At 37.9% G+C, this 17,443-nt stretch overlaps 3 protein-coding genes across 3 annotated transcripts; 1 reads left to right on the top strand and 2 right to left on the bottom strand.

The window, feature by feature from the left end:
• Positions 1-394: 394 nt before the first annotated feature.
• On the bottom strand, positions 395-6,497 carry LOC111496766 (protein SUPPRESSOR OF FRI 4-like). Its single transcript, XM_023147270.1, has 7 exons — positions 6,039-6,497; positions 5,489-5,589; positions 3,143-3,269; positions 2,627-3,003; positions 1,753-1,904; positions 1,615-1,668; positions 395-913 (listed from the first exon to the last, which is right to left on the bottom strand). The coding sequence occupies exons 1-7, from the start codon at positions 6,230-6,232 to the stop codon at positions 842-844; spliced, it is 1,077 nt and encodes a 358-aa protein (XP_023003038.1). The 5' UTR covers positions 6,233-6,497; the 3' UTR covers positions 395-841.
• Positions 6,498-8,576: 2,079 nt separating this feature from the next.
• On the top strand, positions 8,577-10,909 carry LOC111496763 (polygalacturonase QRT3-like). The gene is made up of 2 exons (XM_023147268.1): positions 8,577-9,123; positions 9,700-10,909. Exons 1-2 carry the CDS (start codon positions 8,686-8,688, stop codon positions 10,765-10,767), a joined length of 1,506 nt encoding a protein of 501 aa, XP_023003036.1. The 5' UTR covers positions 8,577-8,685; the 3' UTR covers positions 10,768-10,909.
• Positions 10,910-11,040: 131 nt separating this feature from the next.
• LOC111496761 (copper-transporting ATPase RAN1-like) lies at positions 11,041-15,254 on the bottom strand. The gene is made up of 9 exons (XM_023147265.1): positions 14,780-15,254; positions 13,857-14,474; positions 13,297-13,726; positions 12,869-13,194; positions 12,741-12,799; positions 12,316-12,658; positions 12,027-12,221; positions 11,686-11,943; positions 11,041-11,606 (listed from the first exon to the last, which is right to left on the bottom strand). The coding sequence occupies exons 1-9, from the start codon at positions 15,089-15,091 to the stop codon at positions 11,130-11,132; spliced, it is 3,018 nt and encodes a 1,005-aa protein (XP_023003033.1). The 5' UTR covers positions 15,092-15,254; the 3' UTR covers positions 11,041-11,129.
• Positions 15,255-17,443: the final 2,189 nt, after the last annotated feature.

Genomic DNA, 17,443 nt, shown 5'->3' with positions numbered 1-17,443 from the left:
CACACCTCTTAAAGCTTTCATAGAGAAGGAAGATTGGCGAAGAGAGGGCGAGAAAAGAAAGACACAAGATTTAGCGGTTGATTCGACTCTTTGTATTTCCATTTAATATAAATAATTATAATAAGTTTTAAAATTTTCCGCAATTTTGAATAGAAATACTCCTAGTCCTAAATTTATAGAAGGAAAATAATTGGTAAATTACGGTAGCTGGAAAATTAAGGAAAGGCCTCTAGTTTTCTGTACTAAAAAACAAAAATCCACTTTTATTGGAATGCCCAATGGGGTTGCTTATTTTTTCAAACACATCGTTGTGCGGTGAAATTCAAGAACAACATACTTCTCCTTCCGCTTTTTAGTTCCAGTTCCTTTTCTTCTAATCTCAAAGAAAATACAGTTTCATATGAATCTTGCGTTCTCTTATGTTGCTTTATTCACCGACTTGAGCTTCAAAACATTTTATATAGCCAACAGCAGGGAGGAGGAGGAGGAGGAGGAGAAAGGAAGATAAAGTTATCTCCCAAGGGCGAAACTGCAAGTCTTTCTCTAAACTCAAATTCTGGTAGCAAATTTGGCACTAAGCGGGGGAAAAGAACAACAAACAAAAAGGACCAACAAGAACACACCCTTTCTCTTTTTAATCGCCTACAGGTAATTGACAACATAAATAGGACAAAGAAAACTCTCTTCTGTCTGGCCTATGTAATTTCTCAATCTGTTAGACACCCTAAAAACCTGTTCTCAACATTTGCCTGCTGACTTGCAAATTCCACAGATTCTTCTGAAACCTACAGCCACATACCGCTTATCATGGAGCTTCATGAAACCGTCGTCGTGGCTTGAACTAAAATGGCATTCGACCAGCAAGCCTGCTTTCCAAGATTCGTTTGTCTATGGCTGCATCAATTGAACTCATCTGAAACAAGAATACAATACCTATGATTAGAGAGAAATTATAGAAATGATGCCATCGCCAAATCATATGGTCGAGTCTTATGCAAGAGGTGCCAAACTTTGCAAAAGAGGCTGACCTGGTCAAAGTCGTATTCACTGATCGATCATAAAATAAATTGTAATGATGCTACGAATGAGCAAAAATCTGTAGGGTAATACCTTGTTCCACCCAAATCCCCACTTTGGCATCAAGCATAGGGAGAGTGAATCACATATAATAGATTCAAAAGCCAAAAGGAAGAATTGAATACACTACGTTCTTAACCATATCGATGCAATAAGTAGTAGAACCTTCTTACAGCAAGATTTGGAAAGTTTTTACATACACACTGTAAGTGGGATAACATAAATACCTACTTGAGCCTTTTGATGCCCACAAGATTGGTGGTATGGCGTGCAAACTGGAAAATGTCAGTTAAAAGAAACACAGCATTTACATTTGATGATGAAGTTCGAGGTAAAAAGTGAGTTCAGGCTCAAGGTTCTAAAGAAAAATACATTATCTACATTGTAATGAAATCAAAACCAGATTTTTATACATCCCAACAATCGAAAGGTACACAGCATACTACAAGAACTCAAAAACAAAAACATGTATAGCCCACCCCTACATGGTTAGACTTGAAAACGAACTCCAAGTATTTAAGTTGTAGTATAACTTACCTGGCTAGTTTCATCATGCACCTGATACTTAGTTAAGGACATTCTTCTTTCCTCCTGCACAAGTTCACCATAAAAAAATGAAAACAGGTTGGAAATATCAAGATAAATCATGGAAAGCCTGAATACAAGAAAACTTACCATAGACATCGCCTCATCATCCCAAACCAAATATACTTCATTTGTTGATGGCTGAATAGGAGCTTTATTCGCAATTACAGGAGGAGGTCCAATGGAAGGACCGCCTGTATTTGGTCCCGAGGCATAAGAGTGTGAATTGCTCAATACTCCACCTATAGCATTAAATCCAGTTAAGTCACCCTGTTAAGGTATTAAACAAAATCAAAGTCTCTACTACAAGCTCAAAGATATATGTTCTAACCAATGGAGTTGGGAAGGCGTGCAGCAATATCAAAATTTTATCAATTCCATAGGTAATAAGTCTTCTGAAACATGCAAAGATTTAAATCTCTAATCTCAAAATAAACAGGAAAAAAGGAACGGCAATTTCCAGACATGCCGGATGGGCATTGGTCACTTGCATCCTTTTTGTTTCAGGTAATGGGGATGCATGCAGGAAGTCATACACAACTTAAAGACTCAGTCAGATAATGGCTCCACTGACTTTCTAATTTCGCAAGAGTTTGTATTTGAAACTACATTAGGAGAAACAAATAGATTGTGATCACATTTGTTTATAATATAAACTAAATTTACTAGTGGATAACCCTTTACAAAGTATAGAGGTAAACATACTCGGAATATAGAACATTTAAGATTATTTGTTTATGCAAAGGCCAAACTTGAATTATCAACTAACATGAATACATATTGCCAATAGACATTAAAAAAAACTCTCTAGAAGTACTACAATATTTGACTTTACTCAAGACATTGGGAGAAAATCAAACTGAATAAAGTCTTGACAAGGCATACAGAAGGGACTGCATAAAGTCATTAGATGAACCTGGAATGATTGGAACTTGATTGCAAATAGTGGAAAAGGAGTTAGTACCCAAATGTATACTCAATGAGCCCTTGATTTCTGCTGCAGATGTCAAAGGAATGCTTGTTGGAAGTGAAGATGAAGGAAAAGGAGAGCTTTGGGTAGATCCGTGGCTATTACTAACAACAGGGAACAACGGTTGAGAAACCAAAACTGAAGGTGTAGTTGAAGGCAATCCAGGAGGCGTTATTTGTGGAGGCTGGAGCATAGGAGTGGAAGATACTGGGAGTGGGGGCCTTGCAGTCTGCACAGGAAATAGTGGCGGCTGAGCATAGCCCAATGGGGCAGGAGGGGGAATTGAAACGGCTGAATTTGGGGGAAACCAAGGTTGGGGACGAGGTGGAACTTGCCAGGCAGTAGGCTGCGCTTGTCCAGTTGAAGCATAACTGCAGTTACATGATAATTGGAGGAAATTAACAATGTTTCATCATTTTACATTTTATTGAAGGTAACACAAAAAATGTGTGAACATCAAGTTAAGCACGTAATAGTGAACAGAAGACAAAAAGATAGGAAGATACTTACATAGGTCGCATTGCAGCTAAACCTGGTTGAGGAGGGTACATAATACCTAGCGATCCAGGCACCATACCACCAACCATCTGAGTTGGTGGCATCTCCACTTTGGCCACCTTCGATGCAGACTCTTCATCTTCAAGAAAGAAAAAATTCCATAATTCTATAATTATACCATTATTTCCGATGCCATGCTTAAAAAACATTATTTTAACAAGGAACAAACAAAATGCCATTCATCATTAAGCAGTACAAAAGATTGGGGAGAGTGGAAAAGAAATCATGCCCTCCAATATACAAGAGTAGGAAAGTTTGGAGAACATAAAAAAAATAAGCACTCAATGCATCCCCCTCATAGAATTTTTTAAAAAAGACTCAAATTACGTTGATTACTCAGGAACCATCAGAAATTAAGCATGGCAAGTATATTGGATCACTAAGAATATTATAATTAAGCATGATAAAGATCAAGTTATTTGGCAGGTAGGCTTCTTTTCTGTCCTTTGGTATATTTAACCTTACAGAAATAACTAAATTTTAGGGATTCGGAGAGAGCTTGGGAGGAGATTTTGTCGTTAGCTAGGCTTAATGCCTCCTTCTGAGTGTCTGTCTACAAAAACATTCGTAATTACCCATTAGGTCTTTTTCTTATGGATTGGAGCCCCTTTTATCACGACTAATTGGTTGACTCCTTTGGTCTGGATTGTTTTCTTTTTCTGTCGGTTGGCCTTTTGTTTCAAATTCTTACCTTTCTTGTCAATGAAAGCTTAGTTTATCATTTTTGTAACAACAAGAAAAGGTTAATGCAACTATACCAGTATACATTAGGAAGAAGGAAGGCCCATCCATATTTTGAAACTATAATTTGTTGCACATGGATATGACACTTACTTTAAAGTTGGGTGTGGTGCAAGAGGATACTTTCATTTTTTCATAAGAAACCAAGCTTGCATTTTTTAACTTTGTTTGCAACTTCTTTGGCTTGGGGTTCAGCTTTCCTCGCCTCTTGCAATTACATATCATCTATGAAATGTCTTGTTTCCCATTATGTATTAACACACACACATATATAACCACAATCGGGTATTAAAAATGAATATTATGTAATACAGACAATATATATATAACCTTACGACCATACAATCCTTTGTTAACATTCATGATTCACTCCATCAAATACAATGAATACTTTCCTTTTCGCCCTTCACCCTCCCTTATTCGCACTAACTGGAACATGCTCCTCTTGAACCCATCATTAGAAAGGGTTGCCATCTGAACAAGTCCAGAGATCTTCCATTTCTAACAATCTTCTAATGTCATCTTCCATTTCAAGAGAACGTCTAATTCAAAGGGCATACTATAACATCCTCAAGCATATATTTTATCCCAAAAATGGCTTCCAATAAGAATTCCTCTTCAAATCGCTAGCTAAACTAACAAGAAAGGTTATGTTTCCTATCCTACAAAAGCTAGTCCCCATGCAAACTTTGACCTTAATCAATAGTCACCATAGACGATCAGGTACTTTGCTTGATTAGTTTCATTGGATAGAATTGATTGTCTTAATCATCCCAAATACTAATTATACTCCTTAGGACCTTGGACTGCACATATCATGTAGTTTGAGGAATGTTGCCTTGTGCAAAAATTAATATGATTATGATTATGCTAATCTCCAGGTGCCCCAACTCAGATGCAGGTCCCTTCCACTAACCTCTTTGAAAGAGTTTTAGATACATCTCCACAAATGTACTTAAGGTCATAGGTCTGATCTGGTTCAACTTGTAACTGCAGCTTCCAGGAAGACGTTCATTCGCAATTACTAGTTACTTTGACGGGCTTTCTTCTTTTGAATATTCCATCTTATCAATGAAATATCTATTGCTTTATGTATTTAAAAAAAAAATGATTATAATACACACACAGACTGATCCAACCAAAAAAAAGAATCTAAAAGATACTATATTTGTCGAGAAATATCAAAGAAAAAGAGCACAGAGAGAGACAACTCAAATAGATATTATGGATAAGGGTGGAGGTGGGGGTGGGACAAATTGACTCTATGACCAAACTTACTGGACAAATGTCCCCCATTAGACAAGAATAACAGGGGAGATTTACCAAATTCAAACCGCGGTTTGGAAAATAAAAAGAAAAATACTTTCTTGTTCAAGAGTCATCCTTTCCTGAGCACAAACATAACAAACCCGTAACCTCATTATCTTCCCATACGTCTATTTACACACGTGTGTATCATGAGAAAGCCCGAGAGGAAGAGGAAGTGAAGTAATAGACTAATAATAGGTGTAAGCAAAGATAAAGACAATGCGTGCATGAGTTATACAGAATCCTCACCATCCTCTCCATAGTGTGCTGCCAAGACATCAGGTGGAATTCCTTGCATTCCATATATTTCAATATCTGTTGATTCTCTGCCAGCCTTTGCATTAGGAACTCTATCACCAGGTTACCACCAACAATATAAACATTAGAATGCAAACGTGACCAACACAAAAAGTACAAGTTCAGAAAGTAGTTGATCGACATGTGATTGATCTTAGACAAACAAAAGTCTCCATTGAGAGGCAAGTATACCCCAGTATGTTTTCACGTTGAAAACTTACAATCCAGAATATGAGAATCTATGAAAGAAAAAAAAAACTGAATGCTAACAAATTAGTAACTACGACGGTGGGCAGTCTGTAATACAGACCACCAGTGAAACAATTTTCTGGAATTATAAACCACGACTGATTGTAAAATAGGTGTTTTAAGCAGAGCAGTATACATCCTCGAATCTTCGCAGAGAAAGAAGACGATAAAAATACACTCAACAAAATAAAAAGTAAAAATAAAGATTTGTCGTTGCGGAAAGAAACGGAAGAGAGGGAAATAGTTCGCATACTTGGTGACTGACTCTTTGTGGACCTGAAGAACGTGGATGACCATACCACCAGCAGTAGAAAGCTTCTTATGGCAGACATGACACTTGAAGTGCTTGGCCTTCTGATGCTGCACCAATATCTTCTCGTCGTCGAATTCCCTGTCGCAATAGTAGCACCATACCTTAGACGAAACCCTCTTCTTCTTCCTCCCCATAACCAGAACACACACCGGTGCGCTTCCTTGTTGGAAAGATTAGTTCTTCGGCAAGCACTGGATTGTGGAAAAACGAAAAGGGAAATCAAACGAACAGAGATCGCGAAGATTTAGGGTTTTGCTTGTGGCCTTCCCCAATCCGGAAAGGGAGTTTTGTTTTGTCTCCCAACTCGCCCCCTCACGCCGCGCCGATCTCTGATTTTACTCGCTCGCTGCAGTTGTTGATTTTGCGCTCCTTTTTTTTCCCTCTGGATCTTTAGTTGTTTATCGGGGTAATTTCAATAGTCACAGCGTTGGGGATAATTTTTTAACAAAAATAATTTAAATCGCGAAGATAAAATCGGAGATTTGGAAGTTTTAAAGATTTTGCAAATGATCCAATTGATTAATGTTTGTGGTTAGTCTATTAACTGATTGTTTGTAGTAAATAATTAAATAATATCAGTACAATTTATTAAAATAAAAATTTGTCTTTTATTGAAATTGAACAAAGATCATCAACGGATACTCCTGCACCATGTGGTGGTCGCCTTTTTTTTTTGACATCTCCACGACAAACTCAAGGTACATCCATCGAAATGTAGTTGATGATGAATTACACAATTTCATTAATATTGTGTTACAAGAAGCATAAAAGGGGGCTTGTACATGATTCTCTTTTGATGACTATAACTTTATACAATGCTCGTTTGAACTACCGATGGGTGTACATGTTAGATTAGAATACGGTCGTCAATTATAGAAGGTTCTTGGTCTATACTTAGCTTATAAGTATTTTCAAGCAAACGTCGATGGTATCTACCGCGAGCATTTATCCTATCATTCTCAGCAAAATGTGGTGTGTGTGTGTTTCGATAATGGCCGAGTGTGCAGAGAAAAGTGAAACAACACGAGAGAAAAAGAAGTTGCACCTACTAAAGGAGTGGAAGGGTTGGTGCACGGCGTAAGATTATAAACTTGTAGAATTGCGTGGTACACGAATTATATTTTGTTCGTCAGATCATTTCTTCCAAAATAACATATAAATACTCCACGTCAAACTTTCATATGATCGACCATAGTCAATTGAGTACATAAATTATTTATAAAGTATTGTTTTATAAACTCGAGGAATCATTTATAATTTAAGTTATTATTGGTGACGTATTAATTAAAATCCAGCCCAACATAGCACGAAACAATGGGTTTTTGTAGTCCATGCCTTTCTAATTTTAGTTTTAATTTTTTAAATTTCAAATATAAATTGAGAACGGGATACCGAAGGTGAGTTTCTGTATTTTGTTTATATATTAAAAAAAAACTTTTTAATTTAAAACGTGAATTATGGATAGATTATTGAGTAACTATAGTTAAAAAATTAATAATATTATTACTATTTGACCATATATATATATATATATATATATATTAAATTGACTCTATTATTAAAAAATGATTTGATGGTTAAAAAAGAAAAAAAGAAAAAACCCTCAATTATGTTTTGAAAGTATATATATGTTTTTTTTAATATCGGGAGTGAGTTTCCTATTTTAACATTTAAATCATTAGTAATTAAAAAATAAGAATATTTATTTATTATTATTATTTTTGTAGTTTAAAAATTGGATTAGTATTGACAACAAAATAAAAAGAATAATAATAATAACAATAATTATGTAGACGTGTACATCCCATATTCAATTATAAGTAGGCAGCAATCATCTCTCGTAATTAGTGTACGGATTGTTGGAAAATAAAACAATAAATATGTAAATGCGTAGATTCCAAAAATAAAATTTAGCTTTCATTTTACCAATAAAAATAAAATAAAAAGATTAGGAAATGAAACATAAAGTCCACCCCCCTAAAAAGAAAAGGAGTACATAGGCAATAGGCCAACGCCTTATTTTTGTTGCTGAATTTATTAAGAAATTAAAGTTTGAGAACTGAGTGGGCGATTGCTTTAGGGTTTGCTTCAACAACAACCTTAACTTTGTTCCTAAAAATACCTTACCCTTTCTCCGTTTCGTTAACCCACCAAACCAAACCAAACCAAACCAACCCAACTATCACATGTCCCGCTTTTTCACTTCTTCCACGTTTACTCATTATATTTTTAAAAACGGCCATTCATATTCTCTCCACTTTTTAGCTACCATTTTATAATTAATCACACGATATTAAAATGCATACAAGGTTCGGCTGATAATGAAACACACATTTATACTCGATTTAATTATTTTTTCGTATCTGCTTATTATTAGGAGGTATGGTATTTGTTTGTGATTCATATTCTTTATCACATTCCCATAAACCATGTGTTCTGTCTTTAAAATCTTGGTTTCTGGTATTTTTTTTTCCTTGGCCCCCACCTTTAACTTGAACTACTCCTCTTTCTCTCTCTCTCTCTCTCTCTCTCTCTCTCTCTCTATAAAGGCCTGCGCTCCGATGCATTTCTCAAGGCAGCGTCGACAATGGCGAAACAATCAGCTTTCTCATTCATTTTATGTCTCCCGACCATGCTCCTCTTGCCCCTTCTTTCTGCAGCGCCCAATACTCCCTCCCTTTCTTCTCCGGCGCCGGCCACCCACTTTTCCGCCCGCATTCGCCATTACAATCACCATTTGAGCAAATTACACAAGCTCAAACCCTCGCTGTCGGTTCAGCGCGATGCCGTTCCCACTGACGCTCGTGTGTATCACGTGACCTCCTACGGAGCCGATCCCTCGGGTAAAAACGACAGCACAGAATCGATTCTCCGGGCGTTTTCCGACGTGTACGGGTCTACGAGTGACCTGTCTTTGATCGGCGGCGTCAGAAATCTGGGCGGGGTTCAGATTAATCTGGACGGTGGACATTACTTGATCAGCCGTCCGTTGCGGTTACCGGGTGCCGGTGTAGGAAATATCGTGGTACGCTTTCCCGCACTTGATTACAGAATTCTTGCTGATTTGGAGTTGAACTAGAATGAATTAATTGAAAATTAACAAGTGTGGAACTAAATTTGATATTTGGAGTAGAAATGGGAAGATGGTGGGTGGTGACAATTAATGATAGAGAGCCATAAATGTGAATTCACATGCTTCCTTCCTGCATACTCGACGCCTAATTCTGGCAAGCTCTTTTTTAATATTTAATTTGTTCCGACTTTTAAATTGAAAAAATAAAAAAATTCAAAGGGTAGCTTTTGGGAAATGGAAAGCATTGCTTGTCCAGGCCAAACGTCTTTCGCTTTCCTTCCATCCAAATCTTGGCTTTCTTCGTGCCCCAATTAATTCAACTTCTAACTTCCTTTTTTAACTTTTCTTCGGATTGGTGTATCTACTCCTAACTTTATACCTCTTTAATTAATTTATGAGTTTTATGTAACACAAGGAATTTTATAGACCAAAGTAAAATTATTTGTGAAAATAGAATTTGATGTGTATGATAGAATGTATAATCTTCTCATGAAGCACTGCGGTTTAACGAATTTGATTACGAATTAGATACAAGGAGGAAGTTTGCACGCTTCAGACGATTTTCCCTCTGATGGTTACCTCATCGAATTGTCGCCTTCGCCATCAGCGGCACCGAAAATAATGGAGAACAACAAAGTGATGAACTCCGCAGAAGATGCGTCGCTTAGTTCTTCTACATCTTACAATTACGAGTACATCACTTTCAGAGACCTTCTATTGGATTGCAATTACAGAGGGGGCGCCATTTCGATCGTCAATTCCTTGAGAATAAGTATAGATAATTGCTACATCACACATTTCGCCACCACCGGAATTTCAGTGCGAAGCGGCCACGAAACCTACATTCGAAGCTCCTTCCTCGGCCAGCATATCACCGCGGGTGGCGATCCCGGTGAACGAAACTTCTCTGGAACTGGAATCAGCCTCGTCGGCAACGACAACGCCGTCATTGACGTCGTTATTTTCTCCGCTGCAACAGGAATCTTCATCTCCGGCCAAGCAAACATTATCTCGGGCGTGCATTGCTACAACAAGGCTGCCGGATTCGGCGGTACTGGAATATACTTGCAGTTACCGGGGCTAACACAGACCAGAATCGTGGATTCGTACATGGACTACACCGGAATCGTGGCGGAAGATCCAGTTCAACTCCATATTTCGAACACCTTATTCCTCGGCGACGCTGCGATCACGCTGAAATCGATCAACGGAGTCGTTAATGGATTGAACATCGTGGATAACATGTTCAGCGGATCGAACGCAGGAGTGGCGATCGTACAACTGGACGAATCGAAATCTGCATTCAAGCAAATAGATCAGGTGGTGATCGCGAGGAACAACGTGAAAGGAATGCAAGTGAAATCAACGATCGGAAGCGCGGAATGGCAGGGAAACGGAACTTCATGGACTGTGGATTTCAATCCCGTTCTGGTGTTTCCGAATTTGATTAGGAACGTACAGTATTCGTTTCGAAGCACCGACAACGGATTCCCAAAGCACATGGTGAGAAATGTGTCGGATAATCGGGTGGTGATCGAGACGGACGTCGCAGTGTCAGGAAGCGTGTATGCGAGGGTTGATCAAGGGCAGAGTTAGACACATGGAAGAGAGGAAGGTAAAACATTTATTGTTAATAATAAGTGATTATGAGTTTGATAGGAATGGATGAAAGTAGGCGAAGGAAAATGTAAATTGGTAAGAGCGTAGCTTGAAATTGATACGCAAAAAGCGTTTGAAATGTTTGTCATTTGTTTTTTGTTCGTCAAGCAAACGCAACCTTTACCACCAACCATCTGATCACCAACTAAGATTGAATGTTCTTAGTGTTCCAACACAAAAGTCAATACTTTACTTTGAAACACGATAATCAAAAGCACAAGCAACAAATTATGATACAATTGGTAACCTTATCTCTAACACAAAAATTGGGCTTCTTTCTTTTCTTCGTAAAAGTCATTCTATTCTACAGTGATTTCAAGAATTGTTGTGAGTCTTGGTCTTTTGTATCTCCTAAGAAGTAAAGACGAGCAAACAACACTGACCGACGACAAAGCCATGCACGCACCAGCCGCCCATGGAGGCAACTTAACCCCCAAAGATGGAAAGAATAGTCCGGCAGCAACAGGAATTGCTATCACATTGTACGCCATTGCAAACATGTAATTCAATCGGATCCGATTGAATGTCTTCCTCGAGAGATCGATGGCTGTAATTACGTCTTCTAAATTATTTCTCATCAACACGAAGTCGGCTGCCTCAATGGCAATATCAGTCCCTGCACCAATTGCAATTCCGATATCAGAAGTAGCTAGAGCAGGCGAGTCGTTGATGCCATCGCCTACCATCGCAACTATGCTCCCATCCTTCTGGAAGTTTTGGATGACTTCTGCTTTTCCTGCTGGCATTACTTCTGCCCTCACATCTTGTATGCCAAGCTGCACAACATTTTGTCTCATTTAGTTACATTTTGTGTCAATAAGAGAGCATCAACAAATAATTTTGATCCTAACAGACCTCTTTGGCGACAGCCTGAGCCGTTCTCCAATTGTCCCCTGTAACCATGACTGGAGCAACTCCCATTTTCACAAGACCCTCAACAACAACTGCAGCTTCTCTCTTCAGTGGATCTGCTATTCCCAAAACTCCAATTAACCTATCATCATATGCAACAAGAACACCAGTCTTTGCATTCTCTTCGAGCTCAATAACGAAATTATCCACATGAGGCGCTATGGAAATTCCACTTTCATTCATCAACTTCCTGTTCCCAACCTGTTCAGGACACCAACATTTTTAGAACAACCGCAAAACATAACAACCATATATCTTCTTTAACTAGTACAAGGAACTCTTACAAGAATCCTTTTCCCCTCTGCAAAGCACTGGATTCCTTTGCCTGGCAATGCAGAGAACTCCGTGACATCGAAAAGCCATCCAGAAGCTTCTTTACTTTGGTTTCCCACATTTTGGGTCGTAGAAGGCTCGTCGAAGAAATGGAAATGACGTGCATAGTCGACTATAGCTTTTCCCAACGGGTGTTCGCTGCTAGCCTAGCCAGAAGAAAAGGCAATAGTGATTAGTTATTGACTTGGTTAACAATAGCATATCCAAAGATGAATTAAAGTCATAAAAATTGGAAGTCACCTCTGCAGAAGCAACCAGCTTAAGAAAATCTCCTCGAGAAATTTCAGTGAAGACTTTGGCAGTGGTAACCGACGCTTTCCCTTGGGTTAGTGTGCCTGTTTTATCAAATATCACGTACTTAACCTTCTGGGCCCTCTCCAAAGCATCACCTCCTTTGATCAAGATACCATTGCTGGCACCAACCCCTGTTGCAACCATGACAGCAGTCGGTGTTGCCAAGCCTAGCGCACAAGGGCATGCAATCACCACCACTGCTATGGCAAACATGAGCGAAAACACAAAGTAATTCCCATTGTCTGGGAGCCATTCAGCTGGATAAGCCCCAAGAATTCCTCCAACGTACCTATACATACCAACAGGGGCTTCAGATCCTTAACCACACAATAAATTCATCGACTCAGCTAATAATTTGAAATTAAACTTACCAACCAAATAATGTGCACAATGCCATAGCAACAACTGTTGGAACGAATATGCTTGCTACCTGCAGGCCAAACAGAAGCCTATTAATACCAGAATTGACAGATTTTAAAGTACCCATCACGATACTTACAAAATCAGCAAATTTCTGAATTGGGGCTTTAGACATCTGTGCCGACTCAACCAAACTAATAATCTGGTTCAGAACAGCATCAGATCCTACTTTGGTTGCTTGAATGTGAAGGGCTCCATGAAGATTAATTGTACCCCCAATAACAGGCGAGTTAAGCTCCTTCAGAACAGGTATAGATTCTCCAGTAACCATACTCTCATTAACATAACTCGAACCCCAAACAACAACGCCATCTGCTGGAACCTTTGCACCAGGAACAACTTTCAACACATCGCCAGGTTGAATTAGCAGAGCATTTATTTCCCTCTCTTCTATCAGATTCCCACCTAGAAACACAAAATTAGAATCAGTCAACTATTAGAAGATTGTCCATTAGCGACATCTCGGCTAACAACTTTTTCTTTAAGCTAAAGAATCTCTCCAAGTACCTTTATCTTGGATAAGCAATAGAGCAGTGGCAGGAGCAAGTTCTACCAACTTCTTGATGGCATCTGATGTTTTCCCCTTGGCAAGACACTCCAAATACTTTCCCAGTAATACAAAGGTTATCAACATAGCACTTGTTTCAAAATAAGTAGGAGACCAAAATCCGGTGACTGCACCATATAGAAGTGCACAAACAGAATAAGTGTAAGAGGCCGTGGTACCCAAAGCAACCAACACATCCATGTTCGTCGAACCATTTCGAAGAGCTCTAGCAGCTGCGACATAGAAGCGCTTTCCAATGATAAATTGCACAACAGTCACCAATGCCCACTTCAACCAATCGTCCATGATGAACGGCCCACAGCGCCGGAGTAACAATGAGTAGATTAAAGGAATATGAGGACATACTACTCGTAGGAGAAAGATGAGTACCTGGAAGAAACATCATATTTGGAATCTCAAAATAAAACGAATTCTTCCTTTGTGACAATAACAAACTCAAACATGTGGATAAGAAACATATTCAACTTAAGTTAGCTGAGAGAGAAGCAAATTGACATACACTGAGAGACAGACTGGAGACAAAAAGGCGAAACATGTTTGTAGCTTCTTCAGCATCTTTAGAAGTTAACCTACTGTAAGGGCTGGTAACATGCAGCTTAAATTTTTTGTTGCTTCTTCCCTCAATCTCATCCACCAAGGATCTGGGACCCACAAGTTGTGGGTCAAAAACAACCTCCAGTTTTCCTGATGTCCTATTGAAGAGGAACCGCCTCACCCCTTTCAAGTTGCTGAGTATGACTTCCAAAACCTGTACATCAACCTCGCCAGCAATGCCGGAAACCGCTACAAAAATTTGGTCTTGCTCACTGCTCTGTACAAGTGAAGCTTCAAATCCAGCATCCTCAATACCATTAATTATGTCGTCTTTAGTGGTTATTGTTGGATCATATTCAACCTCTCCCAATGATGTGGCCAAAGCAACTACCGCTCTCCTAACGCCAGGAAGATCTTTTAAAATGCTTTCTACCGAATTCACACATGCTGCACATGTCATACCTCCTATGCTGAATTGACCCACCAGCGTTCCATTGGACTTCTTCTTTCCAACTGAACTGGTTTCAGGTATAATCTCAGCCTCAAATCCAGCATCTTCTATCGCTTCCTTGATGTCCTCAACCTGAATTTATCGAAGAATTAGAACAAAATTAGTTCAAATTCATCACTCTGTTGGACTCCAAATTGATGCACCCAGTGATGATATAAACCTACAACCTAAACGAGTGATTTTTTCTTCTTAAATTCCATTTCCTTATCCTTCTAAAATTCTTCCCACTTACCACAACACAAGTAAAAAAATAAAATAAAATAAAACGCTGTGCTAACACAATCAACTAACCATCTTCCCTAAATCATCGATCCAGCATCACAGTTATGGATATGGTTATGGGTATGGCTGAGAGAAGAAAACAAGATAACAAAAACCTTAACGAAGCTGGGGTCGAAAACCACGTCAGCTCTGTTCTGAAGCAAAGCAACGGAAGCCGTCAAAACGCCATTAAGCCCCCTGAGAGCCGCTTCGACGGAATTAGAACAAGCAGCGCAGGTCATCCCAGAAACTGTGACCTGAACCCTCCTCATACTTTCCCCAATTTCGCCCAAATTCTCCTCCGGGCTCTCGTAGGAATCAAGCAACCGCACATCCTCGAGATCCTCCGAAAGCTCAGGAGCCGCAGAAATAGCCGAGGGACGCTGGGCGACCTGGGTGAGCTGCAGGTCTCTGAGGCCCGGCGCCATTGAAGTTCGGCGTGCAAAAACGAAGCGGGAAATGAATCAGAAACAGAAGAAAAAGAGGGAGGAGGATAGAAACATAGAGATTGGCGGAGATATTTATTGAAGAGAGAATCGGAGACTTTTCCCCGAAGAAGAACAAAGGTTGAGACGGCAATTTTCTAACCAAAGCTGGTGAAGGTGGTGGGACAGCAATAGTCACAGAGGGATGGTGGTGGGAGGAAACTTTTTTACGTTTCCCATTTTACCCCTCCCAACAAATCGTACTTCTTGTACTCGCATGCTCACATGCCCTCCTTTTCTTCTTACTTCTTGTACTGCCTCCTCAAAACAATAATATTGCTTTAAAAACAAAAAAAAACAAACTTCAATTTATTACTTAAAATTCTTTAAATTCAGCCATCAACATTATCCTTGAGTTTTTTTTTTCTTTCTTCATGTAACCAAAGTAGTTAAAAATTTTTTATAGAAAATAAGATCAAAATATCAATTTATAAGATAATAATCGACGTTTTCCATGATCAAATTGAAGATAAATATGGTATTCTTTTTTTGGGAGACGTGCTCAAGTGTGCTCCGTGCGAAGTTATAAGAAATTCAACCACGTAGCTTGCCGTAAGAATAAAAGGCGGTTGCACTTGCCTTCAAAAGGGTGTAAGCTTTAATTCGATCGGATTATTATTTTTATTTCTCAGATATTTATGAAAGTAAAATGCAATTGTAATGGTGCAATTGAGAATATTGAGAGAAAAGAGGGACAGGATTGGAATTTAAAGATACGTAAAGCTAAATGTGTGGTATCCTTCTGTAATTCCATTGTCGTTGCAGACACGGTGACGCCGTTGACCGTTATCTGACGGACGGTCATCACTGTAGCCGATAATAAATGAAAACATACATAAAAAGGTCAAACAGTGAGCTTTATTTATCTTTTAAAGTTTTGTTATTTCTATTTTTCTAATTCACATAAATTTCACATCAAATCCCCAACATTTTTTTCAATTCATTTTTTACGTTGAAACTATTTATAATAACAATAATATACTTAAAGCTTGTTGTAATATTAATAACATTATATGCATTTATACTTTAAAAATATTATACTATATTATTCAAATATAAACCCTTTTTTTTTTTTTTATAAATTTATTAGGAGAAATTTATTAATGGATGCGAACACTTTTAGTACTTTACCATTTCGAAGGAAACTCCAAAATAAAAAAATTAAATAATACAATATATGGCAGTAGTGGATTTGAACTATTACATCTATCTATTTCGATATTTATTTTATTGGACGGGTGAACTTAAACCGTTAAATTTATCTATCTCAGTCATTCCCTTCAAATGACTCTGTTTGGTTAAAGCAATGATAGTGGAAAAGGTGACTAAATTTCCACCGAAAAAAAGGGAAACATTTATAGAAACAATATGTATGTAAGAACGCAAAAAAAAAAAAAAAAAAAAAAAAAAAAAAAAAAAAAAAAAAAAAAAAAAAAAAAAAAACAAGAAGATAATACAAATGGAAAATGAAATGGAGTTTATCACTCTTCCACCACATCTTTTTTTATTATGTGGAATCCATGTACTTTTATTTTATAATTATCACACCTTTTTGTTATGATTACTAAGTAAAAGGAAACTACTTCATTTTTCATGTCGACGGAAGAGTCAGATGAAACATTGTTTTATAAGAGTATGAAAACCTTTTCTCAGTAGACACATTTTAAAATCGTGAGACTAACAACAATGCATGATAAGTCAAGAGGGACAATATTTTTTAATGGTAGACTTGGATTGGTACAATTTTTTTTTTTTTTTTTAACGTGCATGTGCATTTTAACCGAACAATAAAGATTTAAAAGATATGTGTTTTTAAGTAATTTATATGGAGGATCTTTGTGTTGAAAAAATGGCCTGGCCTCTAATCCAATGACTAAACTATTTTAGTTAATTTAAATTCAAAATAAGAAAAGCTATGAAATTTAATAAATTTAGAAGTTGTAAATAAAACAAATAAAAAAATCTTCAATGGGACAAACTAAATTTGGGGACTATTACGGTCATTTGGTCATCGTGGGACCAGCGCTTATGGGATACCTTTTGAAAAAACATGGTTTTTCCTGATTGGAGTCGACAACATGAATTACACGTGTACTAAATGATTTTCCGTAAAAAAAAAAGAAAAGAAAAGAAAAAAGCCGATTGGTTGAATCTCTGAAGCATTAGCGCAAACAATAGCGAATCGTTCAATCAACCATTAATTGGTTAATTACCTAATTGACCCCAAGTATCAGCAAATTAAAGAAAAGCCAATTAATTTCGTGTGGATATTAAATGTTTGGATTAATGAGTTTA

Source organism: Cucurbita maxima, unplaced genomic scaffold (assembly GCF_002738345.1).
Source record: "Cucurbita maxima cultivar Rimu unplaced genomic scaffold, Cmax_1.0 Cma_Scf00023, whole genome shotgun sequence".
NCBI classification, from domain to species: Eukaryota; Viridiplantae; Streptophyta; class Magnoliopsida; order Cucurbitales; family Cucurbitaceae; genus Cucurbita; species Cucurbita maxima.
This window is presented reverse-complemented; position numbering and strand designations above follow the sequence as displayed.

Bases quoted from the DNA above. Each gene is read 5' to 3' on its own strand.
- LOC111496761 (XM_023147265.1), bottom strand. From the start codon at position 15,091: ATGGCGCCGGGCCTCAGAGACCTGCAGCTCACCCAGGTCGCCCAGCGT. The intron at 13,195-13,296 runs GTACTTGGAGAG...TTGTGTTTCTAG, and splicing joins ATTGCTTATCCAAGATAAAG to GTGGGAATCTGATAGAAGAG. The intron at 12,222-12,315 runs GTGACTTCCAAT...TCTTCTGGCTAG, and splicing joins AGCTGGTTGCTTCTGCAGAG to GCTAGCAGCGAACACCCGTT.
- LOC111496763 (XM_023147268.1), top strand. From the start codon at position 8,686: ATGGCGAAACAATCAGCTTTCTCATTCATTTTATGTCTCCCGACCATG. The intron at 9,124-9,699 runs GTACGCTTTCCC...ATTACGAATTAG, and splicing joins CCGGTGTAGGAAATATCGTG to ATACAAGGAGGAAGTTTGCA.
- LOC111496766 (XM_023147270.1), bottom strand. From the start codon at position 6,232: ATGGGGAGGAAGAAGAAGAGGGTTTCGTCTAAGGTATGGTGCTACTAT. The intron at 5,590-6,038 runs GTATGCGAACTA...ACCTGGTGATAG, and splicing joins CACAAAGAGTCAGTCACCAA to AGTTCCTAATGCAAAGGCTG. The intron at 914-1,614 runs GTAAGTTATACT...TTCTTGTTTCAG, and splicing joins TGCATGATGAAACTAGCCAG to ATGAGTTCAATTGATGCAGC.